This window comes from Megascapheus bottae, chromosome 3 (assembly GCF_031878675.1).
Source record: "Megascapheus bottae isolate mThoBot1 chromosome 3, mThoBot2.hap1, whole genome shotgun sequence".
NCBI lineage: Eukaryota > Metazoa > Chordata > Mammalia > Rodentia > Geomyidae > Megascapheus > Megascapheus bottae.
In genome coordinates this window covers 34,224,733-34,250,397 of record NC_143511.1, presented here as the reverse complement: position 1 = coordinate 34,250,397, position 25,665 = coordinate 34,224,733, and the positions used below count along the sequence as shown (strand labels likewise).

General features: G+C 47.5%; 1 protein-coding gene across 1 annotated transcript; it reads left to right on the top strand.

Annotated features, from left to right (window-relative positions):
• Nucleotides 1–217: 217 nt before the first annotated feature.
• Eif3b (eukaryotic translation initiation factor 3 subunit B) lies at nt 218–24,818 on the top strand. The gene is made up of 19 exons (XM_090329850.1): nt 218–750; nt 5,602–5,794; nt 8,115–8,234; nt 8,515–8,572; nt 8,972–9,100; nt 9,307–9,464; nt 12,219–12,350; nt 12,431–12,497; nt 12,857–12,903; nt 14,475–14,685; nt 16,057–16,129; nt 17,781–17,903; nt 19,384–19,462; nt 19,905–20,043; nt 21,817–21,942; nt 22,300–22,377; nt 23,507–23,615; nt 23,729–23,844; nt 24,390–24,818. Exons 1-18 carry the CDS (start codon nt 273–275, stop codon nt 23,830–23,832), a joined length of 2,424 nt encoding a protein of 807 aa, XP_090185976.1. The 5' UTR covers nt 218–272; the 3' UTR covers nt 23,833–23,844; nt 24,390–24,818.
• Nucleotides 24,819–25,665: the final 847 nt, after the last annotated feature.

The following is a 25,665-nucleotide window of genomic DNA, read 5'->3' as shown; positions in this document are numbered from 1 at the left end:
TGCCAGGAATAAACTTGGGTAATCGGATACAGGACTTCATGATCACGGATACGTATCCGCTGACTGTCTACACACAGCCTTCCTGCCGTGTGAATTTGTTCGGGCTCCTTCTGAGGAACCAGGGCGTGGGTATCCCCCCTCGCCACATACTGGTACAGTCCTGCCCCAGACGCACGCACATGGCTAAGCGCTAGCCGGCGCGCGTTGCATCCTGGGAGTCGGAAGCACGGCGGTGGCGGCGGCGGTGCCCGTGGAGAGACCGCGCGAGGCCCATGCAGGACGCGGAGAACGTGGCGGCGCCCGAGGCGGCGGAGGAACGGGCTGAGCCCACGCGGCAGCAGCAGCCGGCAGCTGAGCCGCCTCCAGAGGAGGAACCGGCAGGGCCCGGCTCACCCGGGGTGGCACAGTCCGCGGACGCCGACGAAGGGACGGCGGCCGGGTCGGAGCCCGAGGTGAGGGCCGAGCGGGCGGAGGAGGCGGCGCCGGCCCCTGACGGGTCGTCCCGGTCGCGGTCCCCCGAGGAGGCCGCCCCACAGGCCGAGACCCCTGCTTCGGCCCAGGCCGATGGTTCTGGGGAGCAGGCCGATGAGCAGCCCGCCGATGGCCCAGCCAGTGCGTCAGCTGAGGAGGAGGCCAGCGGTCCCGAGGCCGGCGCGGGCGAGGCTGAGCCGCGGGCAGTGGAGAACGGCGAGGCGGACGAGCCTTCCTTCAGCGACCCCGAGGACTTCGTGGACGACGTGAGCGAGGAAGGTGAGGGGCGTGAGTGTGGCCGAGTCCACTGGGAAGATCCGCAGCCCGCGCACCAGTTCGGCGATGGTGTCGCGGAAGTCACCCCGGGCGGCCGCGGGGGCTCCGGTTTGCCACACCGGTCCTCTGCTCTCCTTCCTCCTAAGAGAGGGCCCGGGAGAGGCCGTGCAGGAGCTTGTAGCATAGCGGGCGTTTGGGGATCGTGGAGAGTGGGGCGTGGTGGAGCCGGGGGTGCAGCTTTGCATAAAGTGTAGCAGCTGTGGGCAGAGGTGGACACTCTGATGTGCCACCCCATCGCTGGCCGGACAGTCAGAGATAATCGGGAGGAACAGGTCGTGGAGCGCTGGATTGATCGTGTCCCCCTGTCGCGCAGCCGGTCAGATTCTCATCTTGCTTCTCTTTCTCCCTTGTTTTCCGTCTGTTTTTGTCTTTAATCTGCCTGCTCCCCCTTGGGGAGACCATTGTGCCTGAATTGAAGATTGCTTTTCAAAAATACTAGATTTTGGTGGTTATACAGGCATTAATTTCTGCCTCCAGTCTGGGAGCATTCCTCTGAAAGCGACTAATGTTGATCTTCTGAGCTTTAGCATTTTCAACTCCCCAGGCTAAGTACACAACCAGGTTGGGTTTTTTGTTTGTTTTTGTTTTTAATATATCAACTAAATATCTCAGGGGACAAAAGAATACCACGTAAAAATCCAAGTTTGGGTTTTGAGGCTCCTTTGAATTTTAGTTATTTACAGGTTTTTTGTTTTTTTTTTTTTTAAGCATTGTGTAAACCCGTCTAACTCTCAGGTGCTAATGAGAATTTCTCATAGAATTGAGGTGTATGATATTTAGGATAACCACTTGGGCACAGGTCACACACCCCTGTATGCAATGCTTTGGGTCCTCTGGTGCCACACCCCTGATGTGCGCATCTTTTATTCCTTTCTAGGTGTGAGCAGGTTGTTAAAGGATAGCTACATGATTTGAGCTTGTGGGAAGGAATCCACAGTTTGTATGCAAGCCAAACTTTTTATTGTGAGCTTTGTAAGTTCAAATGCAGCTCAACAGGCCACTTAATTGTATGGTGAACATGTTTTAAAGGAGACCCAAGGATTTCACTACAGTTTCTATAGTGAGAATGTCTGGCACTGATATGACTCCCAAGCCTCTCCCTCCCTCACCCCCTCCCTTTTTTTTTCTGATTTTTGAGCATCTTTTTTTTTTTTTAAACCAGTCCTGGGGCTTGAGCTCAGGGCCTGAGCACTGTCCTTGGACTTTTCTCAAGGCTAGAGCTCTACCACTTGAGCCTCAGCACCACTTCTGGCTTTTTCTAAGTATGTGGTACCAAGGAATCGAACCCGGGTCTTCGAGCATGCTAGGCAAGCACTTTAACCACTAGGCCAAACTCCCAGCCCCCATAATTTTTGAGCATCTTTACTGTGAGGGATAAGTACTTCACCTCTCCCCCTTGTCCTAGTATTGGGGATTGAGCCCAAGGGCCTTGCGTATGCTAGGAAAGTACTTAACCACTGAGCTTCCTGCACCCTTTTAAAATATTTTTAAACCAGGCACAAGTTGCTCATGCCTGTAATCCTAGTTACTCTCAGGATGCTGAGACCTGGAGGATTATGGATTGAGTCCAGTCTGGATAGAAAGTTCCATGAGGCTTCATCATAAAAAGAAAAGAAAAACAAAACAACATGTGTATTATTTTGAGATGAGGATAGATACATTGCTCAGGCAGACTTGGAACACGGAATCTTCCCACCTCAGCTTCTTGAGTACCTGTAATCCCAGCTACTCAAATAGAGCTCCTTCTTTAGCTTTTGCTTTTAAAAAAAATTACCCAGTAGTCTCATCTGGGTGTATTACTAATGTGGTTTAGTCTGTTAGGTGTGTTTTGATGGCAGGTTTAAAGGGATCTTTCTTTCCCAGCTCCTAGTAATGTTTCCCTCCCACCAATGTCCTTGAGCTTTCTCAAGGCTAGCACTCTACCACTTGAGCCACAACACCACTTCCAGCTTTTTCTGTGTGTGTAGTACCAAGGAATCCACATCTAGGGCTGCATGCATGCTAGGCCATGCTTCTGGCCCCTCATGCTGGTTTTATATCATGATTCTTAGATCTCAGTCTTCTAAGTGGTTAGCATACAGCCTGAGCCACCAGTGCCTGGCTAACATTCACCTTGGTTAACTGGGGGTAGGGTTTGTATCATGTGCATATTTAAAAGATGAGATTTGCTACGCCTCCCTTGTGCTGGTGTTTTTTTTTTATCTGTGCTGGAGCATATGGACTCTCTGAGACAAATCTCAAAATAGCAATTAATGACCCCCACTGAGTCGCAACTATTTCTGGAGTTCTAGTATACTTTTCCAGACCCATTTGTGTATGTTACCTTTTTTTTTTTTTTCCCAGTCCTGCGCTTGACCTCAGGGCCTGAGCACTGTCCTTGGACTTTCTCAAGGCTAGAGCTCTACCACTTGAGTCTCAGCACACTTCTGGATTTTTTTCCTATGTATGTAGTACCAAGGATTCAAACCCAGGTCTTCGTGCATGCTAGGCAAGCACTCTACCACTAGGCCAAACTCCTGGCCCTGTTAATCTTTTTTTTTTTTTTTAACACCACTATCTTTCCTTTTTTTTTTTTTTTTGGTCCATCTTGGGGCTTGAACTCTGGGCCTGCGTACTCTCCCTGAGCTCTTCAATTCAAGGCTACTACCCCTTGAGACACAACACCACTTCCAATTTTCTAGAGGTTAATTGGAGATAAGAGTCTCACAGACTTTAGTTCCCCTGGGCTGGCTTTGAACAGCATTCCTCAGATCTCAGCCTCCTGAGTAGCTAGGATTATAGGCGTGAGCCACAGCTCCCAGCTCCCACTATCTTAATACCATATACTCTTCTGTTTTTCTTACTCCTGATCATTTTAATAGAAATTAATTGATTTTTAAGGAAGTTGAGTGCTGAAGTTTTGTGTTTTAAAAGCAAGTGGATCACACCTGTAATGCTAGCTATTCAGGAGACTTATAGTGTAAACATCAAGGTTCGAAGCCAGTCCAGGATGGAAAATCCATGAAACTCTTAGTTCCAATTAACCACCAAGAAGCCAGAAGTAGAGCTATGGCTCAAGTGGAAGAGCATTAGCCTTAAGCCAACTTGCTCAAAGACAGCTCCCAGGCCTTGAGTTTAAGCCTCAAGACCAGTGCAAATGCGAGCGAGCGCGCGCACACACACACAGGACATGAACATAACATCACAGGTTTTTAAATGGCACAGTTGTGGAAATAAAATAGCATACTAGCCAGGCACTGGTGGCTCACGCCTGTAATCCTAGCTACTCAGGAGGTTAAGATCTGAAGATTGAGGTTCGAAGACAACCCTGCCATAAAAGTCCATGAGAGAGTCTTTTTTTGTTGTTGTTGTTGTTTTTTTATTTATTTTTTATTTTTTTTGTTGTAATTAGTAAAAGGGTTACATGATATTTGCCAGATAAAAGGTGCATTAATTCACATACATTGATACCCTTTCACATGTCTTGGTACCCATTACCCTACCCTCCCCCCCATCCACGAGAGAGTCTTATTTCCAGTTAACTGTCAGAAAACCTGAAGTTGGGCTGTGGCTCAAGTGGTAGAGTCCTAACTAGCCTTGAGCTGAACATCTCAGAGACAGCACTCAGGCCAGCACTCAGAGTTCAAATCCCATGACCAACAAGAAAAAAAAACATATATAGCATATTACCATCTCACTTGCCCCATGTGCTGTCACAAACTGCAACAATTGAACTCGGTATCTCTAGTCCCATACTTTGAATGCCCTGCGCTTGTCTGCCAACCAGGTAGTAGTGATGCTTTATGTAACAGGACTTGGTACTTGCTCTCAGCTTCTGGTTCCTGATACTCTCCTGGTAACCTGGGACCTCCAAAGTGATAAGTTTCTAAATAGCTTTGTTGGGTACCAACCACCTGATTGGAGGGTTGGCACTTCTGAGGCCTCCCTTAGTCTCTGAAGAGGACTGATGATACAGATTGAGTTCTTACACTAATGGCCCATCACTAATGCAAAGACTCAGGAGGACCAAGAGAGCCTCAGCATAGCTCACTGTGAAGGTACCTGCAGGGTGATGGGAGAGGCTGAGGGGCAGGAGCCCCCTGCAGCAGACCTCCACTTGTGCAGCTATCTTTTCTGAATCCTTTGTAATGATATTTGTAATGACTCAGTAGGGGAAGTCAAGAGTCTCCTGAGCTCAGTTGTTGTTCTAGCTAGCTCTGGCACACAGTGCTGGGGGCTCTGCAGAGGTAGAGAATCTCTGCCTTTGCCTATTTGCTTTCCTCTTCTCTTGTGAAAAGCAAGAAAGCAGGAATGACTCTGGGAACTTGAGTGTGGAGGTCACCAGTGTCATCTTCTTGTTCATCTCTTGCTTTTCTTTATTTCTATTCTTCCTGAGTAGTTCTAGTAATTTGTACTCACTGAAACAAAATTACTTTGAAGGCATGAGGCATGTAAATATTTGCTAAAATCTGTGAATAGTCCCCTTCAGAGTTCTGTGCAGTTGACACTGGGATGGTATTTTCCCCAGGTGTTTCCTTAAAGCTTTTGGTACCCAAGGATCTTTGGGAGATCTGATCATAAATATTGTTCAAATTTTCCTTGTTTGCATTTGCATATTGAAGGATTTTATTCTTTTCAAGTCTTCCATTATTGCCAGAAGCTGATGATCAATCACATCAGAGGGATTGTGACCATTGAAGTCTGTGGTTCTTTCACAGTTAATTTCTGAAGGAACTTAGGGTGATGATTTCTTTTTGGAAATGGGTCCCGTGTTTTGAGCTAATGCATTCATGTGTCTCCTGCCATACATCACAGAATTACTCGGGGACATACTAAAAGACCGGCCCCAGGAGGCAGACGGAATTGATTCTGTGATTGTGGTGGACAACGTTCCTCAGGTGGGTCCTGACCGACTCGAGAAACTCAAAAATGTCATCCACAAGATCTTCTCCAAGTTTGGGAAAATCACAAATGACTATTACCCTGAAGAGGATGGAAAGACAAAAGGGTGAGTCACCCCCTTGGTGTAAGTAGCACTTGCATTCCTTGGTGTCATGTCTACCACATGACTGTATGTCTCCTGTGTGAGTGGGAGTATGCAGGACACCTGCTTGTAAGACTCCACAGGGTACTTACCTGGCACTTGGCTGAGAGGAGGCAGGAGGACTCTTAGAGAGTGGAGTTGTGAGTTAGTCGTGCTTTAAGGGGAACAAGGAGTTGGTGCAGGAAAAGGCACCAGTTGATCCTAAGGCTGACAGGATTTCAAAGACATTTTTGTAGGTGAAGATTGGTGCTATAGCCACATCTTTAGCCATACCTCCACTTCTGCATTTTTTTTTCTTTTCTTTCTTCTTTTTTTTTTTTTTTAAAGCTGGTTGTGGGGCTTGACCTTTGGGCCTGGGCTCTGTCACTGAACTCTTCAGCTCAACGTTAGCACTCTTCACTGAGCCACAGCACCAGCTCCTGTTTTCTGGTGGTTAATTGGAGATAAGAGTCTCACAGACTTTTGTGGACTTTCATGCCCAGGCTAGCTTTGAGCCACAGTCCTCAGATCTCAGTCTCCTAAGTAGTTGGGATTACAGATGTGAGCCATCAATGCCCAGGTGGAACTTATTTCTGTCTTCCTTCCTTCCTTTCTTCCTTCCTTTCTTCCTTTCTTTCTCATTGGGCTTGAACTCAGGGCCTGGGGCACTGTCACTGAGCTTCTGATCAAGACTAACCCACTACTAAGTTGAGCCACAGTGCCACTTCAGGTTTTGTGGTGGTTAATTAGAGCTAAGAGTCTTAATAGGCCTTCTCGCCCAGCCTGGCTTCAAATGGGAATTGCAGCCTCCTGAATAGCTAAGTTTACAGGCATCTGGCTGAAGTCTTTGATTATATTTGCTTGTTCTTTTTGTTTGTTTATTCATTGAGTCTTTCCTACAATGTGGGTTATTTTTCTTTATATAATCTTTAAATAGTTGAACAAAGAGATTTCAGTTCAATCCTTGATGTTTATTTACTTTTTATGGCATCAAGGATAGAACTCAAGGCCTATTGAGTGCCCCTACCCCATCCATCCTGTAAGTACTGTGGGATTCTATTGTCTTTGTTTGCTTTGAGATTATAAGCACTTTGAGCCCATATCTTGCTCTTGAGGGGTAGAAAGTGTCTACTATACCCAGTACAAGGCTATAGAGCTGTGCTTGCTGTAGGTCTAGTCCAGAGTAGCCATGGGAGGTCGGTCATTTGCTGCTTCTCAGTCTCAGCCCTTCTCCACTGACCTTTCCTATAATTTCTAGCCTTCCAGAGCTGAGATGAGAGCATGATAGCACTCACTTTCCTTGGGCTTTCTCCAGCCTAGCACTCTACTGCTTGGTGGCACAACACCACTTTCAGCCTTTTCTGTGTATGTGGTACCAAAGAATCAAACCCAGGGCTTTGTGTACGCTAAGCAGGCACTCTACGACTAGGCCACTTAGGCCACACTCCTGGCCAAGTACTCACTTTTTAAAAATTAAGGGCTTGAAGGCTAATAAGCTACACTCGTTTGAAAAATTGCTATGGTAATGCTATTCATGAATTTCTTTTTTGGGGAATTAGGATAAACTTTGACTTTCATTCTGTGTTAAGCATTTACTTATAATCAAAGTGGGGCCAGGAGTTTGGCCTAGTTGGTAGAGTATTTGCCTGGCATGCATGGAGACCCGGGTTCCATTCCTCAGTACCACATACACAGAAAAAGCAAGAAGTGATGCTGTGGCTCAAGTGGTAGAGCTCTAGCCTTGAGAAAGCCCAAGGATAGTGCTCAGGCCCTGAGTTCAAGCCCCACGTCTGGCCAAAAAAAAAAGTATACAACCTGGTAAGATTTTCCATATATACGTATCATGAATCATAGCACAAGTAAAACAGTGGACATTCCTGTTAACTTTTGGGGGGGGGGTCGGTTGTGGGACATGAACTTTGAGCCTAGGTGCTGTCCCTGAGCTCTTTAGCTCAAGGTTACTGCCCTACCCCTTAAGCCACAACAGTACTTCCGGTTTGCTGTTGATTAATTGGGGATAAAAGTCTCATGGATTTTAGTGCCCAGGCTGGCTTTGAACTGGGATCCTTAAATCTCAGCCTCCTGGATAGCTACGATTATAGGGGAAAGCCACATGCCCAGCTTCTATTAACATTTCTGTAGTTACCATAAAGTAAGAGACCTGGATCTTCTGGGTGTGATTTCATTCCACTTTAGGACGTGGTTGGCCTGTGTAGTACCTCATTTTTCAGTGTGACTACAGTAGGGACACAGGTATGCTTATGTGCCAACAAAGATGCATGTGCACATTAGCTCACTGTTTCAGGTATATTTTTCTGGAATATGCGGCTCCTGCCCATGCTGTGGACGCTGTGAAAAACGCTGATGGTTACAAGCTGGACAAGCAGCACACGTTCCGGGTCAACCTGTTCACTGACTTTGACAAGTGAGTTCAAGCTTTCCTGAGACCCATGTGGATAATGTGAAATTAGACATTTCTGGGTGACACGTGGCCCCTCATTGAGTGCTACTGGCCTGGAGATTACTCTTATGAGGTTGGCCACATGTTGGCAGTGTTACACCTCTTCCCATGTGCCCTGCTAGCAGCTTGCAAGCGAACATGGGTCCTTTCCTGTCACTGGGGGGGGGGGGTGATGAGAGAGGGCGCACTGCTATGGCCCTCACCCCTTGCAGGATGCCGCTCATCAGTGTCAGTTCTCTTTCAGATACATGACCATCAGTGACGAATGGGACATTCCAGAGAAACAGCCTTTCAAAGACCTGGTAAGTTGTACAAAGTCCTGTGGCTCCACAGTTTAAAGAAATGTTGTTTGAACTCAAAGTTAGGATTTTCATAAGAGTTAAAGATGTCATCTCTAAGTACAATAGTTACAAATGAGTTCTTTTGCTAAATGAAAGAATGGACCTAGGTGCTAGTGGCTCATACCTGTCACCTTGGCTAGTCAGGAGGCTGAGATCTGATGATCACAGTTCAAAGCCAGCCCGGGCAGCAAAGCCCATGAATTAACCACCAAAAAAACCAGAAGTGGCACTATAGCTCACGTGGTAGAGCACTAGCCTTGAGCAAAAAGAGCTCAGGGATATGGCTGAGGCCCAAGTTCAAGCTCCACGACACTCTCTCTGTCACACACACACAGCATTAAGTCTCTTGGTTCTTTTTAGGGAAATCTACGTTACTGGTTGGAAGAGGCAGAATGCAGAGATCAATACAGTGTAATTTTTGAGAGTGGAGATCGGACATCCATATTCTGGAATGACGTAAAGGATCCTGTGTCAATTGAAGAGAGAGCGGTGTGTATCAGCAGCATGTATTTCCAGTTTTTTCTGAGTGGCACTTGCCTTCCAGGAAAAACTTGAGAGAGCAGGTGGCTTGCTTCTTCTGGGGTTCCTCTCTGGAAGCAACTAAATTTCAAACTCTTTATCTTGTGAAGTGCAAGGAGACTCACTGGGGAAAGCTGGATCTTGGTGTCATAACATTCCCCCTCCCCTCTTCACAGAGATGGACGGAGACTTATGTGCGTTGGTCCCCGAAGGGCACCTACCTGGCTACCTTTCATCAGAGAGGCATTGCTCTCTGGGGGGGAGAGAAGTTCAAGCAGATCCAGAGATTCAGCCACCAAGGAGTCCAGCTCATTGACTTCTCCCCTTGTGAAAGGTGAGCTGGGGGGCAGGAGTAAACATGTACCTGGACTCATGGGGATTATTTTATGTGTGCCAGTAGTGGGGCTTGAACTTACGGCTTGGGCATTGTACCATAGCTGTTTCACTCAAGCTAGCGCTCTACTGCTTGAACCGTAGCTCTGCTTCTAGCATTTTGGTGGCTAATTGGAGATAGGTGTTTTATGGACTTTCTGGGCTGACTTCAAACTGAGATCCTGAGATCTCAGCCTACTGAGTAGCTAAGATTACAGGTATGAACCCTAGACACCCAACAAGAACCAGCCATCTTCATACCCCAAGTATGCATTCCAAGGAACAGAATGCTGAGCAGTATATCCATGCTGTAGTCACTGATTTTGTAAACTGAGTGTTGATTTAGCACTTGATTTCAGGTGCAGTGTCATTGCATGGTGCAACAGTGTGATATAGGACAGTGAGGGTAACAGAGTAGATCTAGTCCAAGGGCTAATCATTTTTTGCCAGTCCTGAGAAGGTTTTTCTTGCTTGTATATGGGAGGTGAGGTTGGAGGGAAGAGGACAGGAAAGTTGGAAAGAGCCCTCATAAGGCTCACAGTTTGACCCTGAGCTCTGTGAGCTAGTTGCCCAGGGCCTCTCTCAGCTCCTCCCTGCCTCTGGCACTCTCTCTTTCTGTGAAGCAGGGGACTTAGTACCCTGCAGTATAACTCTGGCCTGCTGAGAGTTCTCTGCATATAGAGCTTCCGCATAAAGTTTGTGGCAGTTCTTCTGAGCCTCTTAGCTTAGCAGTGTTATACGCAGAAAATTGACCAGGAACCACAGGGTCAGTGTCCTTATCTGTTCAGGACCAGAAGTAGATTTGGGTTTGAATTTTCTTCAGATTTCATATTTCCCCATATGTAATGAGATAGGTTTGGATTAGAACCAGGCCTAATCGTAGGCTCGTTCCTATTTCTGGAACAACTGTTAATTGTTTTTGTTTGTGATGCTAAGAATCAAATCCAGGGTCTTGAATAGTATGACAGGCAAGTTGTTCTGCCACAGAGCTACATCCCAGCTCTCATAGAAACATTTTTATGCGGGACTGGGAGTTTGGCCTAGTTTTAGAGTGCTTGCCTAGCATGCACAAAGACCAGGATTCGATCCCTCAGTACCACATACATAGAAAAGCCAGAAGTGATACTGTGGCTGAAGTGGTAGAGCATTAGCCTTGAGGAAAACCCAAGGACAGTGCTCAGGCCCTGAGTTCAGTCCCCAGGACTGGCCAAAAAAAGGGAAACATTTTTATGCGTATTGCTGTAAGTGATTTGACAGTGTCTTTAATGCAGCTTTGTTTTGGTTGTATTCAGCTCACAAGCAAGCGTTGGGTAGTTTCCCTCCTATTTTGTGGTGTTGATTCTCAAAAGGGTATCTGGTCAGTTGTCTTTCTGTGCACCTGAACCAGAGACTTAACTATGATTCGTTGCTGGATCCCTGATGCAGGAGGCATAGGAAAAATGATGCATAGATGCTTTGCTTGTGTGAATTGCAGTGGGAAGTCTATTTTCCCATTAAGATTTGCTTCCTGGTCTGGGAATCTGGCTTGTGATAGAGTGCTGGCCTATCATTCTGGGATAAATTCTTCAGTATCACATAAACAGAAAAGTCCAGAAATGGTGCTGTGGCTCAAGTGATAGAGTACTAGCCTTGAGCAAGAGAAGCTCAGGGACCGTGCCCAGACCCTGAGTTCAAGCCACAGGGCTGGCAGAGAGAGAATGACGGACAGATGGACTTGTTTCCTCTTTGGTGTCTGGTTTCATCTGGCTTTTTAGATAAAGTGTTAAGAACAGACACTTGCCTTCCCAGGGGCAGTCTGCCCAAGATTTGTGCACCTTATGAAAACAAGGGCACAGGTGTGTGCAGACAGACAGTGCCCGGTACATGAATGCTCTAGAATTGCTCTCCCTAGACGCAGGCGTCCCATTGGAAGGATACTCACCATAGAGCCATATGTGGCCATCTGTTCTGTTTACCTTGTTAGTCTTAATTATTCAGAGTGAAGCTCCCTCAAGGTTTGCCCACTTAGCAGAATTGTTCAGGGTGTCACTTTGGGTGGAGACACTATTCTTTGACCCTTGCAGAGGCCACAGGGTTTCCCTTGGACTTGCTATTCCAGTACCCTCTCTCACTTCCTACTCTCTCTTTTGATACTGGGGTTTGAACTCAGGGCCTACCACTTGCTAGGCAGGTACTCTGCACTTGAGCCACACTTATAGTCATCTGCTTCTTTTTTTTTTTTTTTTTGCCAGTCCTGGGCTTGGGCTCAGGGCTTGAGCACTGTCCTTGGACTTTCTCAAGGCTAGAGCTCTACCACTTGAGCCTCAGCACCACTTCCAGCTTTTGTTTTTGCTATGTATGTGGGGTACCGAGGAATTGAACCCGGGTCTTCGTACATGCTAGGCAAGCACTCTACCACTAGGCCAAACTCCCGGCCCCCAGTCATCTGCTTCTTACTTTGAGCAAGTGTTATATGGGGAAGGGACTGACTCCAGAAGTCTCAGCTGTTTGTTATGCAGGGCATCACGCCTGAGACCTATAGTGATGTGTGATGTAGCTTGATATTTACCATGTATGCATAGAGAGGCAACCCTTTCTCACGAGTATGCTGTGGGCTGTTAGCCAATGTGGTGATGCATGCTTTGGGCTAAGCCAGCGGGATTTTGTTCCGTGCTAGCCTGGACTACATAGCAAGACCCTCACACACAGCTATACTAAGTGTTCCCCTCTCTTACAGATACCTGGTGACTTTTAGCCCCTTGATGGATACTCAGGATGACCCTCAGGCCATCATCATCTGGGACATCCTTACTGGCCACAAGAAGAGAGGTTTCCACTGCGAGAGCTCAGCCCACTGGCCTATTTTCAAGTGAGTAGATCTATTCAGGTAGTATGTGTAGCCTTTTCTTTTGTTGGTGCAGCCTGGTACATCTTGCCTTGTCTTCTTAGATGGAGCCATGATGGTAAATTCTTTGCAAGGATGACCCTAGATACCCTTAGCATCTATGAAACGCCGGTGAGTGATTTGAGTCATCTGCGGGTGAATAGCCTAGTGATTGTGTGTAGTTGGCATTGCCTTTGCATGAGGATGAGGCATCTTCTTTAATTTTCCCCAAGAAGGCTGCTTGGCAGCCTGTCACATGGGGATGGAGCCTTGTATTGTGCAGGGAGCACAATAGACGGGGGCTGGGCTCATACAGTGGCTTTGGAAGTGTGTATGTGTTTTGCTATTTACCAGCAATTAGCACCCTCAGTGTATTTATGCTCCCTAAGCAAATTCATTGCAGAGTCTTGGTGTTGCAGGTTAGATCTGTAACTGAGCCATTGCCTGGCTTTACCCAACTATAACCTTTGTGGTTTTATGTTTTTGGACAGTCTATGGGACTTTTGGACAAGAAGAGTTTGAAGATCTCTGGAATAAAGTAAGTCAGTGTTCCTGTTCAGTGGGCATGGGTGTGCTATTGACTCTAATAATACTCCAGACTGGTCAGCTTCACACCAGACATATTTTCTATCTGTGTGGAGATGAGGCTACTTCTGGGCTTCCTTCCAAACATGACTTTATCTTCAGCTTTTGGGGACCTTACAAGCAAACAACTCATTTTCAATATCCCTACTACTGCATGCTGCCATCCTGATAATTGAAATTACAATGGGAATTTTATGAGGCTTTCAACAGGCACCCTTCCCTTTTCCTGAGAACAGAAGCTACTCTTAAAGACCAGGGTCTTACTTAGTGTATGCTGCCTTCACATACTGAAGTGTGGGTGGCAAATCTTCTGCTGTTCTGGTGACCTGCAAAGTGCTGGGGACCGTTGGTCCAGCCTTGGTGTCCTGGTTTCAGTTTATCTGAAGATTCTGGGAGCTGAGTAGGCTTGGAATAGTGACCTGCCAGCATCCAAGGACACTGATGTGGCAGCTTTTCTGTTTACATTCTTGGGCACAGTTTGAGTTTGTAATTAAAAATAAAGCCAGGGGGTCCAGCAGTTTGGCCTCATGATAGAGTATGTACCTAGCATGCACAGAAACCCAGGTTTCATTCCTCGGTACCACATACATAGAAAAGCTGTACATGGAAGGACAGTGCTCAGACCTTGAGTTCAAGACCCAGGACTGGCAAAAAACAAAACCAGGACACTGACACAGCAGATGCAAGCCAGAAAACCACCTGTGGGGCAGGGAGTTTGGCACACTGATAGAGTGCTTGCCTAGCATACACAAACACCCAGGTTCATTTCCTCAGTACCACATACATAGAAAAGCCTGAAGTGGTGCTGTGGCCCACGTGATAGAGCACTACCCTTGAGGAAAGCCCAAGGACAGTGCTTAGGCCCTGAGCTCAAGCCCCAGGACTGGCAAAAGAAAAAGAAAAGAAAGCTTAACACAAAAGAAGGCTTAACACAAAAGGCTAGACATAGTGATGTGTGCCTGTAAAGTGCGGGAGTCCTGGCTCAAGTGATAGATTACCTGCTTGGCAAGCAAAAAGCCTCAAGTTCAGTCTACCCACACAAAAGTATAACAGATAAGGGTGTTTCTTACTTAGTTCAACTCACAGATTGCCATTACAATACTTATCCTGTGGGGCAGCTTCGAGGTCAGGGATTACCCTGGCTCTTCTCTGTCCTCTCAAACCTTCTGGTTTGGGACTAAACCTTGGGAGTCATTCAGACATCATGAAGCTAGAAGACCCAGTCTCAGCCTTACTGTATACATCACGATGTATCCTAAGGAAGTGGCGGTGTACTAGTGCACTCAGGTGCTGTATAGCAGTGGGGAGGATGAGCAGTGTCTTTGTTCATTTTATCACAAAATAAGCACCCTGATGTCTACAGCACCACTTGGCTCTACGCTAGCTTTGAGGGTGTAGGTGTGTGGTAGGGGGGATCAGCATACCATGACTAGCTTTTACCCCTATGGAGTTCCTCTGTCCTCTTTGTTCTGTAGTTCTGTAGTTGCATAGTCTTGGTAATGGCATGTGTTCTTTGTCCTGCAGAGACTTCTCTTGGTCTCCTGGTGGTAATATAATTGCCTTCTGGGTCCCTGAAGACAAAGATATTCCAGCCAGGGTGACCCTGATGCAGCTTCCCAGCAGACAAGAGATCCGAGTGCGGAACCTGTTCAACGTGGTAGACTGCAAGCTGCACTGGCAGAAGAACGGAGATTACTTGTGTGTCAAAGTCGATAGGACTCCTAAAGGCACCCAGGCAAGTAGATGCCGGTGGGATATGTTGCCTTTTTCAGGCTCATCAGCTTATCTGGCCCCACAAGATGTTCTGTATACTGGTAACAGGTGAAGGGCGGAGGTATCCTCCCCAAGAAGGCCTGAATCTGGGCTCAGGGTTGAACCAGAGACTTAGAGCCTTCTCCATCTTAATCCTGTCTGTAATCACCTTTTGATAGATAGCACAACGCTGTGGTTGAGCACAGTGCTGTCTATACTCAGTCCCTTTCCTGTCGCCTGTTAAAGGAATATATTTTATTTTTAAATACAGAGTAGTGTTCTTTACATTCAGACTTTGTTTCATTTAATTCTTATTCTTAAATGCATGAATTTTTCTTCTATTAGAAGTATTTCTCTTCCCTTTCTCTTTTCTCTTTTGGTTTGAGTTTGGGGCCCAGGCACTGCCCCTGAGCTTCTCTTGCTCAAAGCTAGCATTCTGAGCCACAGCCTTGCTCCTCTTTTGGGTTTTTAAGAATAGGGTGTTACTAGCCTATGCTGCCCTCAAACTTGTAATCCTCCTACTTTTGCCTACCAAGTGATGGGATTACATTTGTGTGTCACCATACCTGTTCCCCTCATCCCCAACCTTTTTTTTTCTTGGTATATAATTCATATCCCCTAAAAACTTAGCCTTTAGGGCTGGAATTGTGGTGTAGTGGTAGAATGTTTGTCTCACAGGCGTGAAGCCCTGGGTTCAATTCCTCAGTACCACATAAACAGAAAAGTCAGAAGTGGTACTGTGGTCCAAGTGGTAGAGTGCTACCATGCTAGCCTTGAGTAAAAGAAATTCAGGGACAGTGTCCAGGCCCTGAGTTCAAGCCCCAGGACTGGGGGATGGGGGGAAAGGCTTTAAAGTGGTGAGTGAACTCAGTGGTCCTAGGGTTGACCTGGGGCTTCCACTGCTAATTGCAGAGCATTTCACAACCTTAGAAAGACCTCCATGTGGAAAGAACTCCTCCTCCCCCTCCACATGCCCTAAAGCCCTCCTCACTGCCCACCCATCAGACTGCACATCTTGTTATAGACATGTCACAGCGGAGCCCTGTCATCTGGCTCATGCCAGCTTTTACTCGCCATCTTCATTCTCTACATTGTAGCCTGCTAGCGTTCTCTCCAGTTTATGTGGCTAGGTAGTATTCTATTGTGTGGCTGGACTCTGTGTGCGTGTGTATGTGTGTGTGTGTGAACATGTACTCACATCTGTTATGGTGTGTAGTAGTATGGTATCTGCTTTCTGGCAAAACTGCTTCTTGAAGACTATGACATAGGTTGTTCCCTGGTGTCCTTCAAGTCTTTCCCTGATGTTTTTAAGATTCCAGAATGTAATTCTCCTATCACCTCTTTATTTTAACAGGGTGTTGTTACAAATTTTGAAATCTTCCGGATGAGAGAGAAGCAGGTGCCTGTGGATGTGGTTGAAATGAAAGGTACGTTGGTTTTGGTCAGGAACAGGGGAGTAGTAGTCCTTGGTGCTTGGTTTTATGTTTTATTTTTTGGTGCTGGTCCTAAGGCTTGAACTCAGAGCCTGCGCTTTTTCACTTAGTGCTTGTGCCCTACAACTTGAGCCACAACGTCACTTTTTTAGTGGTTAGAGATAAGAGTCTCATGGACTTTGTTATGGAGGCTAGCTAAAAACTGAAGACCTCAAATCTTAGCTTCCTGCGTAGCTAGGATTACAAACATGAGCCACCAGTGCCCAACTAACCTCAAATAGTTTCTTCTTGTTGTTCTCTGTTTTGTTTTTATGCCTGTTATGAGGGTTTGTAGTCAGAGCCTGGGTGCTTCCCTGAGTTGTGATCCACTAGCGCCTAACTCAAAGAGCTTTTTATTTTGTTCTGTTTTTATTTTTGCTAGTCCTGGGGCTTGAACTCAGGGCCTAGGCACTGTCCTTGAGCTTTCTCAAGGCTGGCATTCTACCACTTGAACCACAGCACCACTTCTAGCCTTTTCTGTGTATGTGGTGCCAAGAAATCAAACTTAGGGCTCCCTGTATGCTAGGCAAGCACTCTACCACTAAGCCACACTCCTAGCCTTCAAAGAGCTTTTATTTATTTTTTTTTTCTTCTCCAATCCTGGGCCTTGAACTCAGGGCCTGACTACTGTCCTTGGACTCAAGGATAGAGCTCCACCACTTGAGCCACAGTACCACTTCCAGCTTTTTTCTATGTATGTGGTACCACAGAATCAAACCTTGGTCTTAGTGCATGCTAAGCAAGCACTCCACCACTAGGCCAAACTCCCAGCCCCCTCAAAGAGCTTTTTAATAACAACTTCTTGAACTAGACACAAATGAGAATAGTCTAGATTCCCAGAGGATTAGAACAAGAATTAACACATGGTAGTATATCCATGGGCTTTTGCAAAGAAAAAGAAATAATCACCAGAATCAAGAGACAGTTCACAAATTGGAAGAAAACCTTTGCTAGCTGCCCAGGTTATACAAAGAAATCAAAAAGTTAGAGAGAATGAGCAACTTTGTCACCAAATGGGCAGGTGAACTGAGCAGAGAGTGCTCTCAAGAAATATAGGTGGTTTGATAGGAAAGGTAATCAACATCCTTACCCACCCATAAAGGCAGTGCAGAGTAAATCTACACTGACACTTCATCTCACTCCAGTCACAGGTATCAGGAAAACAAGGGCTGGATGTTGGTGGTAATCCTAGGTACTCTGGTGGCTGCAATGTAAGGATCATGGTTCGAAGCCAGTCCTGGCAGGAAAATCCATGGGATTCTTATTAACCACCAGAAAACCAGAAGTAGAGCTGTGGCTCAAAGCAATAGAGTATTAGCCTTGAGCAAAAAACTTTGAGGATAGTTGTTCAAGCCAAGAAAATAACAAAAACAAGCATAAGCCAGGTGCTGGTGACTCCCAAAAAGGCCTTAGGGGCTGACTAGGCATACTTAATATCCTATGCAGCTCAAACTGGTGGAATCTGGGGATGTACAGCTTCATTGTTGCCTTCCCTGCAGTCCCTTCCGTGAATTTGGAGCTCGGTTGAATAACAAATACCATTGCTGATAAAAATGTCACTGTGATCACCAAGGGCCTGGCTTTTTTTTTTTTTTTTTTTTTGCAGAAACCATCATAGCCTTTGCCTGGGAACCCAATGGCAGCAAGTTTGCTGTGCTGCATGGAGAGGCTCCACGGATCTCCGTCTCCTTCTACCATGTGAAAAGCAATGGGAAGATTGAACTCATCAGTAAGCAGCCTGACCCATATCAGCCTTGGCAGTGTAGACAGTGGGATGTAGCTCACTGCCCAGCAGTGAGAAAATTTGGCAGGAATAGGGACCCTGAATTGGTGTAATGAAGGCATGGCTCAAGTAGTACTTGCCCAGCGTCTGGGTTCATCCCTAGTGCCACCAAACAAACCACCTTCTAAATGTTGTATATAACATTTAGGTTTAGGTGACCATTTGAGTTATCTCCAGTGCTCCACTGTGCACCAGGGACTGTTGAGACTGTCTTGGAATGTGCAGGTACTTGTGTGGTTTCTCTGGCAAGTCTGAGTCTCCTGTCTCAAGGACTGATAGCCACTAGGTGGAGGGACACTAGAGTGCAGTCTCCTGCAGCCAGCTAGGAAGAAAGGCAGCAGTTGATTAAGTGCCTGCATGCAGTCAATTCTGACAACCTGTGAGTCTAGACAAGACTGGCCCTTAGCAGTCACCTCCTCAAGCTGATTTTATGAGTTTGTGCTGGGGCCTCCAGTCAGAGCCTTATGCTTTCACTTGGCTTTTTTTCTCAAAGCTGGCACAGCTTGAGCCACAGCTCAAGGTTCTGGTTTTGTTTTTGTTTTTTGTTTTTTTTGCCAGTCCTGGGCTTGAGCTCAGGGCCTGAGCACTGTCCTTGGACTTTCTCAAGGCCAGAGCTCTACCACTTGAGCCTCAGCACCGCTTCCGGCTTTTTTCTATGTATGTGGTACCAAGGAATCGAACCCGGGTCTTCATGCATGTTAGGCAAGCAATTTAACCACTAGGCCAAACTCCCAGCCCCCAAGGTTCTGGGTTTTTTGCTAATTGTTTGGACATAAATCTCAACCTCTTGATAGGTTTCTGACTTAGGAAGTTTTGGGGTTGTTTGTTTTGTCAGTCACAGGGTTTGAACTCTGGGCCTGGATACTGTCCATGAGCTTTTCAGCCCAAGGCTACTGCTCTGCTGCCTGAGGCACAGCGCCACTTCCAGTGTTCTGGTGGTTAGTTGGAGATAAGAGTCTCACAGATGTTCATGTCTGGGCTGGCTTTGAACTGCAATCCTCAGATCTCAGACTCCGAGTATTACAAGCATGAGCCACTGGCGCCCAGCACTTAAGAAGTTTTATGTGCACACAAAGGGGTTGTCCCTTGGTGTTGTTTTCGTCATGTCTCCTTAACGAGACTGCCCTAATGAGTACTTCATGTTGGGAATTCTTTACCACTTTGTCTTCTGAATTTAAGAAGACAGTATGTACTTCCCTCCAGTACTGCAGTGGTTTTGTTTTTCATTTTTTTCTTTTTCTTTGAGGTATACATCCCAACTCACAGGATAGCTTTCTCATTTGAAGTGTGGGTCTGGTATAGCATGTGTGGGTGTGTGGGCATGGGGGGACGTGTGTGCACTAGCCTCCTGGGGCAACCCTAGTACTATGTCTCAGCTATAGTACTGTGGGCACTCAGTCCTCACAGTCTGTGGCTTTCCTTTCAGAGATGTTTGACAAGCAGCAGGCCAACACCATCTTCTGGAGTCCCCAAGGGCAGTTCGTCGTGCTGGCTGGGCTGAGGAGGTAGGTTATGGAGGCTTTGTTGGGATGGCTGAGAGACCACTGCTTACCTTCACCATTGTGCCCTCTGGGTAAACAAGGATAGTTCTGGATCCCTGCTTCCCTTGTGTGAAATCCCAGGTCTTTGTGTAGCGCGAGCATACAGTTGACAACCAAATCTGTGCTTCCATTGTTCCCCTCCATCCCAGCTAAGCATGGGCAGAGGGTTCCTGTCACTTCCCCCTTGCTAGATGACACTTGGTGGTTGTGGTTTTGGAAGTACTAAAGATATAGTACCACAGCATATCCATGCACCGTGGTGGTACACTGTTTTGAGATGATTACTCTGGTTATTGACCTGGTAAACATGGGGTGAGGCAGTAGAGGCCACGGCTCCCTACCCCCTACATCCCCTTGTGCTTCCCAGACCCCAAGTGTGACATGGCCTCTGTGCTTGTTTCCACAGCATGAATGGGGCCTTGGCGTTTGTGGATACCTCAGACTGCACCGTGATGAACATTGCTGAGCACTACATGGCCTCCGACGTGGAATGGGATCCGACCGGACGCTATGTGGTCACCTCTGTGTCCTGGTGGAGCCATAAGGTAGGGATTCCATGGCCCAGACCTACTGCCCTGGGCCCTTCAGAGGCCAAAGCCTAGCACTTTCTGTGGGGTGTGTGTGTTCTTACAGTCTTGGGGCTTAAACTTGTGGCCTGGGCACTACACTGTCTCTGAGCTTCTTTTTGTTCAAGGCTAGCCTTCTACCACTTGAGTCACAGCACCACTTCCGACTTTTTCTGTGTGTGTGGTACCAAGGAATTGAACCCAGGGCTTTGCGTGCTAAGCAAGCACTCTACCACTAGACCACGCTCCCAACTGGCTCTCTGGTTTTGGCTCCTTTTCTTTTCCTCCTCAGTTTCTGGGGATTTTATTAAATCTTGTAGGGGGCAGTGTCCAGTGTCCCTCTTGACTTCCCTACCTAGGCTGACCTAAAACTGTGGTTTTCTGGTTTTCAGCCTCCCTGAAGCTGGGATTTCAGGAGTGTGAGCACTGGCATCCAGCTTGGCTTTGATTTCCGATCTCACTGTATTGTCTGGCCACAGTTAATTAAGGCTGCTGTCTGTGTCTGTGAAAGTGTGTGGAGGATTCATGTGTAGTAGAAGGCAAACCCTGCTCAGTAGCAGCACCACTGGTATTTGGGATCCTTCATCCAACTTCCTGATAGGGAGTTGTTTCTTTCAGAGTCTCTCAAATGTTCCTTACCTGGAGCCTCTCAGCTTGTGTCCAAAGGGGCTGCCAAAGCACAAAGCCATACCCTGTGTAGTGCCTCCCACCCTGTGGACTCACTACACTCAAATGGGGATTACATCTCTCTAGGATGTCTTTTTATATTTTATGACTTCTTTTTTGCCAATACTAGTACTTGAACTTGGTGGCATGGCTCAGTTGGTTGAGCCAGTGAGCAAAAGCATCAAATTTCAAGTTCAAGTCCTGGTCTTGAACCTAAAAACAAAACTTAGAAGCTGGGCACGGTGGCTTACACCTATAATTCTTGCTATTCAGGAGGCTGGGGATCAAGGTTCAAAGCCAGCCCAGACACTAAAGTCCATGAGACTCTTATTTCCAATTGACCACTAGAAAACTGGAAGTGGCTCTGTGGCTCAAGGGGTAGAGTAGTAGCCTTGAGCTGAAGAGCTCAGAGACAGTGCCAGGCCCAGAGTTCAAGCCCCATGACCAACCAAAAAAAAAAAAACTTCAGCACCTCACCTTATCACTGAGCTTTTTCTTCAGCTTACAAGTGGCTCTCTACCACATGATCCATGCTTCCACTCCTAGTGACTATTTTCACTGAGCTGTTAATCTGGTCTACACGTGTACAGTGGAGTAAACTCTAAGAAAGCCAGCTTTCCACATGCACTGGGAACCATGTCTGAGTTTGATTTCTCTGGGCAGATCAGGGTGTACCAGGTATACCCATGTCCATACCAAGCAAGATGCTGCTGCCACAAGGTCTGCCTTGCCACAGCTGTGGGGCTCTTGGTCCCCAGAGTGCTGGTCTGTGGAAGCGACCATACAGTTCAGGAGTCAGGCACTGCTTGATCAGGAAAGTCCTGTGGTGTAAGATAAGGTCAGCTGACTGAGCTAGGTGGTTCAGGTTCTAGCAGAAGGTTCTTGTTGCAGACTGTGGTCAGATAGGCATGCGTGTATCTCCTGCCCACATGTAGTCTGTCTCCTGTTTGCTACCCACTCTGCTGCAAGGTGAGCACGGTGAGGGCAGAGACCACATCTAAATCACAGTTGGCAGGTGCATTGGCTGGATTGGCTGTTGGCACAGAAGGTGCTTGCTCACTCAGGACACCCACTGCCCTTTTGCAGGTGGACAACGCTTACTGGCTGTGGACATTCCAAGGGCGCCTACTGCAGAAGAATAACAAAGACCGCTTTTGCCAGCTGCTCTGGAGACCACGGCCCCCATCACTCCTCAGCCAGGAGCAGATAAAGGTTGGCAGCCTGGCTATGCGCAGGCTTATGGGAGAGGAAAATAGAGCTCCCCATCAAGGGAGCTGAGGGACCAGATGGGAAGGGTGGTCTTAAAGTGTGTAGGTGGCCTCTACTAGCCCGCAGGTGGTGTCAGGAGGTCCACACGTGGCACTGGACAGGAAATTTCCTTGTGGGGATTCACAGAGCTGGAGAGGGGCAGAGATGATGAGAGCAAAGTAGGCAAGGAGTAGGGGACTGGCAGTGAGGCCCTGGAAAGGTACACATGCCCAGGCTGTGGGTCCTCACCAACTAAATCATGTCACCTGCAGCTGAAGCTGCTTGCATGCTGTGCAGTACTGAGTTGAGTCTTTGTTTCAGCAAATTAAGAAGGATCTGAAGAAATACTCAAAGATCTTTGAGCAGAAGGATCGACTGAGCCAGTCAAAGGCTTCAAAGGTGAGCCTCTGTTCACCCTGGCCCTGGTGAGGGTGCCCTGTACTAAGCGGGCTGGGAAGAGGGTTGCTGTGCACCATGGTCCCTCATTTTGTTGACAGTGAGCTTTTCTTCTACAGGTGGCAACTCCCTTTTTGGTTTTAGTTTTTAAATAGCATCTCATGTTTACTATTTATGTTTATCCGATTTTCGTTTCCCTTATAGCTTGTTTGATAGATGCACCCACCCACATTTGGTTTTTTTCATTTTGTCAGTTGTAGGGCTTAAACTCCAGGCCTGGGCTCTTTTGCTCAAGGCTAGCACTCTGCCATTTTAAGCAACAGTGCCACTTCCGGTTTTGTGGTGATTAATTCGAAATACAACTCTGATGGAGTGTCCTGCCTGAGCTGGCTTTGAACTGAGATCCTCAGAAATCAGCCTCCTGAGTAGCTAGGATTACAGGCATGAACTATCAGTGCCTGGTGCACAGTTGATTCTTACTAGTTCTGAGTTACTGTGAATTTTTTTTTCCCCAGTCCTGGGGCTTGACTTGGGGCCTGGGCACTGTCCTTGGACACTTTGCTCAAGGCTAGTGCTCTATCACTTGAGCCACTACCATTTCTGGCCTTTTCTATATATGTAGTACCAAGGAATAGAACCCATGGCTTCATACATCTTAGGTGAGCACTCTACCACTAGGCTATGTTCCTGCTCCCCCACTTTTCTTTCTCTCCAGTTCTGGGGCTTGAACTCAGGGTCTGAGCACTGTCCTTGAATTTTCTCAAGGACACTTGAGCCACAGCAGGACTTCCAGCCTTTTCTATGTATGTGGTATCATGGAATTGAACCAGGGTCTTCATGCATGCTATGCAAACACTGTACCACTAGGCCTAAGTCCTGGCCCCATTGTGAACATATTTGCTCAGGCTGGCCTCAACAATGATTCTCCCAATCTCAGTCTTGTGAGTAACAAGAATTACAGGCATGAGCCACCCTGCCTGACTAAATGGTTCCCTCTTAAATGAAATCATTGAGAGGTCGTCTGGGTAGATGCAGGCTACTGATGGCAGAACGTTTCTTCTTGGTTACGCAGATATAACCTGAATGCAGGTGGGTTCTGTGTTGGTTCTGTAACCCCCAATTTTGCATGTAGGAACTGGTGGAGAGAAGGCGAACCATGATGGAGGATTTCCGGAAATACCGGAAAAGGGCTCAAGAACTCTACATGGAACAGAAAAATGAGCGTCTGGAACTGCGAGGAGGTAAGTGAAAGGTTCTGAAATTGTCCAGAGATCAGGGGTCTCCCTGCCCTCATTCAGACTTGACTGGGCCACATGAGTGCATTGCCCAGAGTTAGCCTAGTCTTTGTCCTTAGGGGTGGACACTGACGAGCTGGACAGCAACGTGGATGACTGGGAGGAGGAGACCATAGAGTTCTTTGTCACCGAGGAGGTCATTCCTCTTGGAAACCAGGAATGAACAAGCACTGTGGTGAGATCCTCTTAGAAAAGGAAGGGCTCCGGGGCCGGGAGTTTGGCCTAGTGGTAGAGTGCTTGCCTAGCATACACGAAGACCTAGTTCAATTTCTTGGTACCATATACATAGAAAAAAGCTGGAAGTGATGCTGTGGCTCAAGTGGTAGAGCACTAGCCTTGAGAAAAGTCTAAGGATAGTACTCAGGCCCTGAGTTCAATCCCCACGACTGGCCAAAAAAAAAAAAAAAAGGCTCTTGCTGCCTCTAATCAGGTCATCAGACTCACAGGACCATGTGGTCAGGGTCTCTGGGTCTCCCCTCAGCAATGAGGAGGGGAGGGGGGGGCTCATGCTCAGTTTCTGTCCTGGGCTCCTGGAGGCCCTCAGCAGGCATCACTCATTGGGAAGCACCTCATAACCCTTGTGAACCGAAGCCAATCTTTCTTCTGGCCCTAACAGCATGGCAGTTCTGCACTTGCTTGTGGGCTGGGTCAGCAGTGGCTCCTGTTGTGGCTCCCCTGGCATGAGGCAAGACATATCATTGACCTGTGATTCCTTTGCAGTGTTGCTGTGCCCCACCCTGGAACCGAGGCCATCCTGTACAGAAAGCAGCAGGGCCCCTTGACCTCACCTGTGTGCCCTGGATGTGGGCACCCTTGGGCTCTTCCACCCCGACACAGCCTTGTGCCTTTAAAGCCCTGGTGTCCACAGTGGGGTTCCAGCACTGCTTTCAAGTTTTTGGTTTGGGTTCCCTCAACCACCATGTTCACTGGATGGACTCTGCAGTGCTCTGCTGACTCCTTTCACTCCTGCTGCCCGGGACGTGGCCAGGGCCTTGCTCAGCTCAGTGTCTCTTCCACCTGCAGTCCCTGCACCAGCCAGTGCCTGTTTCTGGAGAGCAGATACCTGCCTAGGACACACCTCGGCCATCCAGGTGTGGCTGGTTCTCTTTGCAGGTGAACATGCAAATAAAAGCAAACCTGTATGAAAAACCTGTCTTTCTCCTCTCTTTGCACGGAGATAGCAGCCTTGCCTCAGATCCCTGTCCCCTCTGCAGTAAGGTCACTCACACCTGTCCCGCTGCCTGCAGTTGTCGCTGCCTGCAGTTGGCCTCTGGGTCTCCAGCCACAAGTTAGGCCATTGGGTGTGACAATGGTGCAAAATTGCACCTGGGTTTTTCTGCAGCCCTCTGTTCACCACCCAGCCTTGTGAAGCTCAGTGGGTAGGGATCTGCAGCCAGGGACCCGGGAAAGGAGTGCTGGCCCCTGGAATGCCACACTTGAGTCCCTACCCACAGCACTGCACTTGCCTTCCGTCAGGTCCTTGGGTTCAAGGGTTTCTACAGATAACTGGCAGCCCCAACCTGCCTTCTGCTCACCCACCCCTCCACCCGGATCTTCGAGATTTGTTCCCCAGGCCTTTCAACTGCATAGCCTTCTCATATTATAGCTGAGAAGGAAAGTGCAGGCTTCTACCATATTCAACAGGTTTTAAACTTTTCAAACTAGCTATTATTTGAAGGATTATTGTAATTGGTTTACACAATTTGTCAATAAAAGGATTTTGGAAACTTTTGGTGCTTGCTGTCTTCTGCTATATATAGATCTGGGCCAGGGCCTTACCTGCTCCGGGTGGTCAGTACAGGTATCTGCACACAAGTTTCTGGGGCTTTCCTGGGAAGCTTGCTGGTGGAAAGGGTATGGGGATGTCAGCGGGTGACTTTCCTTTCTCACTAATGGGTTTCCACCTTCAAACACCAAGGAAGAGGTCTGGAGTAGGGTCACCAGGAGGCAGCCAGGTGCTTAAGTCTTCTGATAGGAGGCATAGTGTGTATGGGAG

Bases quoted from the DNA above. Each gene is read 5' to 3' on its own strand.
- Eif3b (XM_090329850.1), top strand. From the start codon at position 273: ATGCAGGACGCGGAGAACGTGGCGGCGCCCGAGGCGGCGGAGGAACGG. The intron at 17,904-19,383 runs GTAAGCAGCCTG...CTTTCCTTTCAG, and splicing joins TGGGAAGATTGAACTCATCA to AGATGTTTGACAAGCAGCAG. The intron at 19,463-19,904 runs GTAGGTTATGGA...TTGTTTCCACAG, and splicing joins GTGCTGGCTGGGCTGAGGAG to CATGAATGGGGCCTTGGCGT.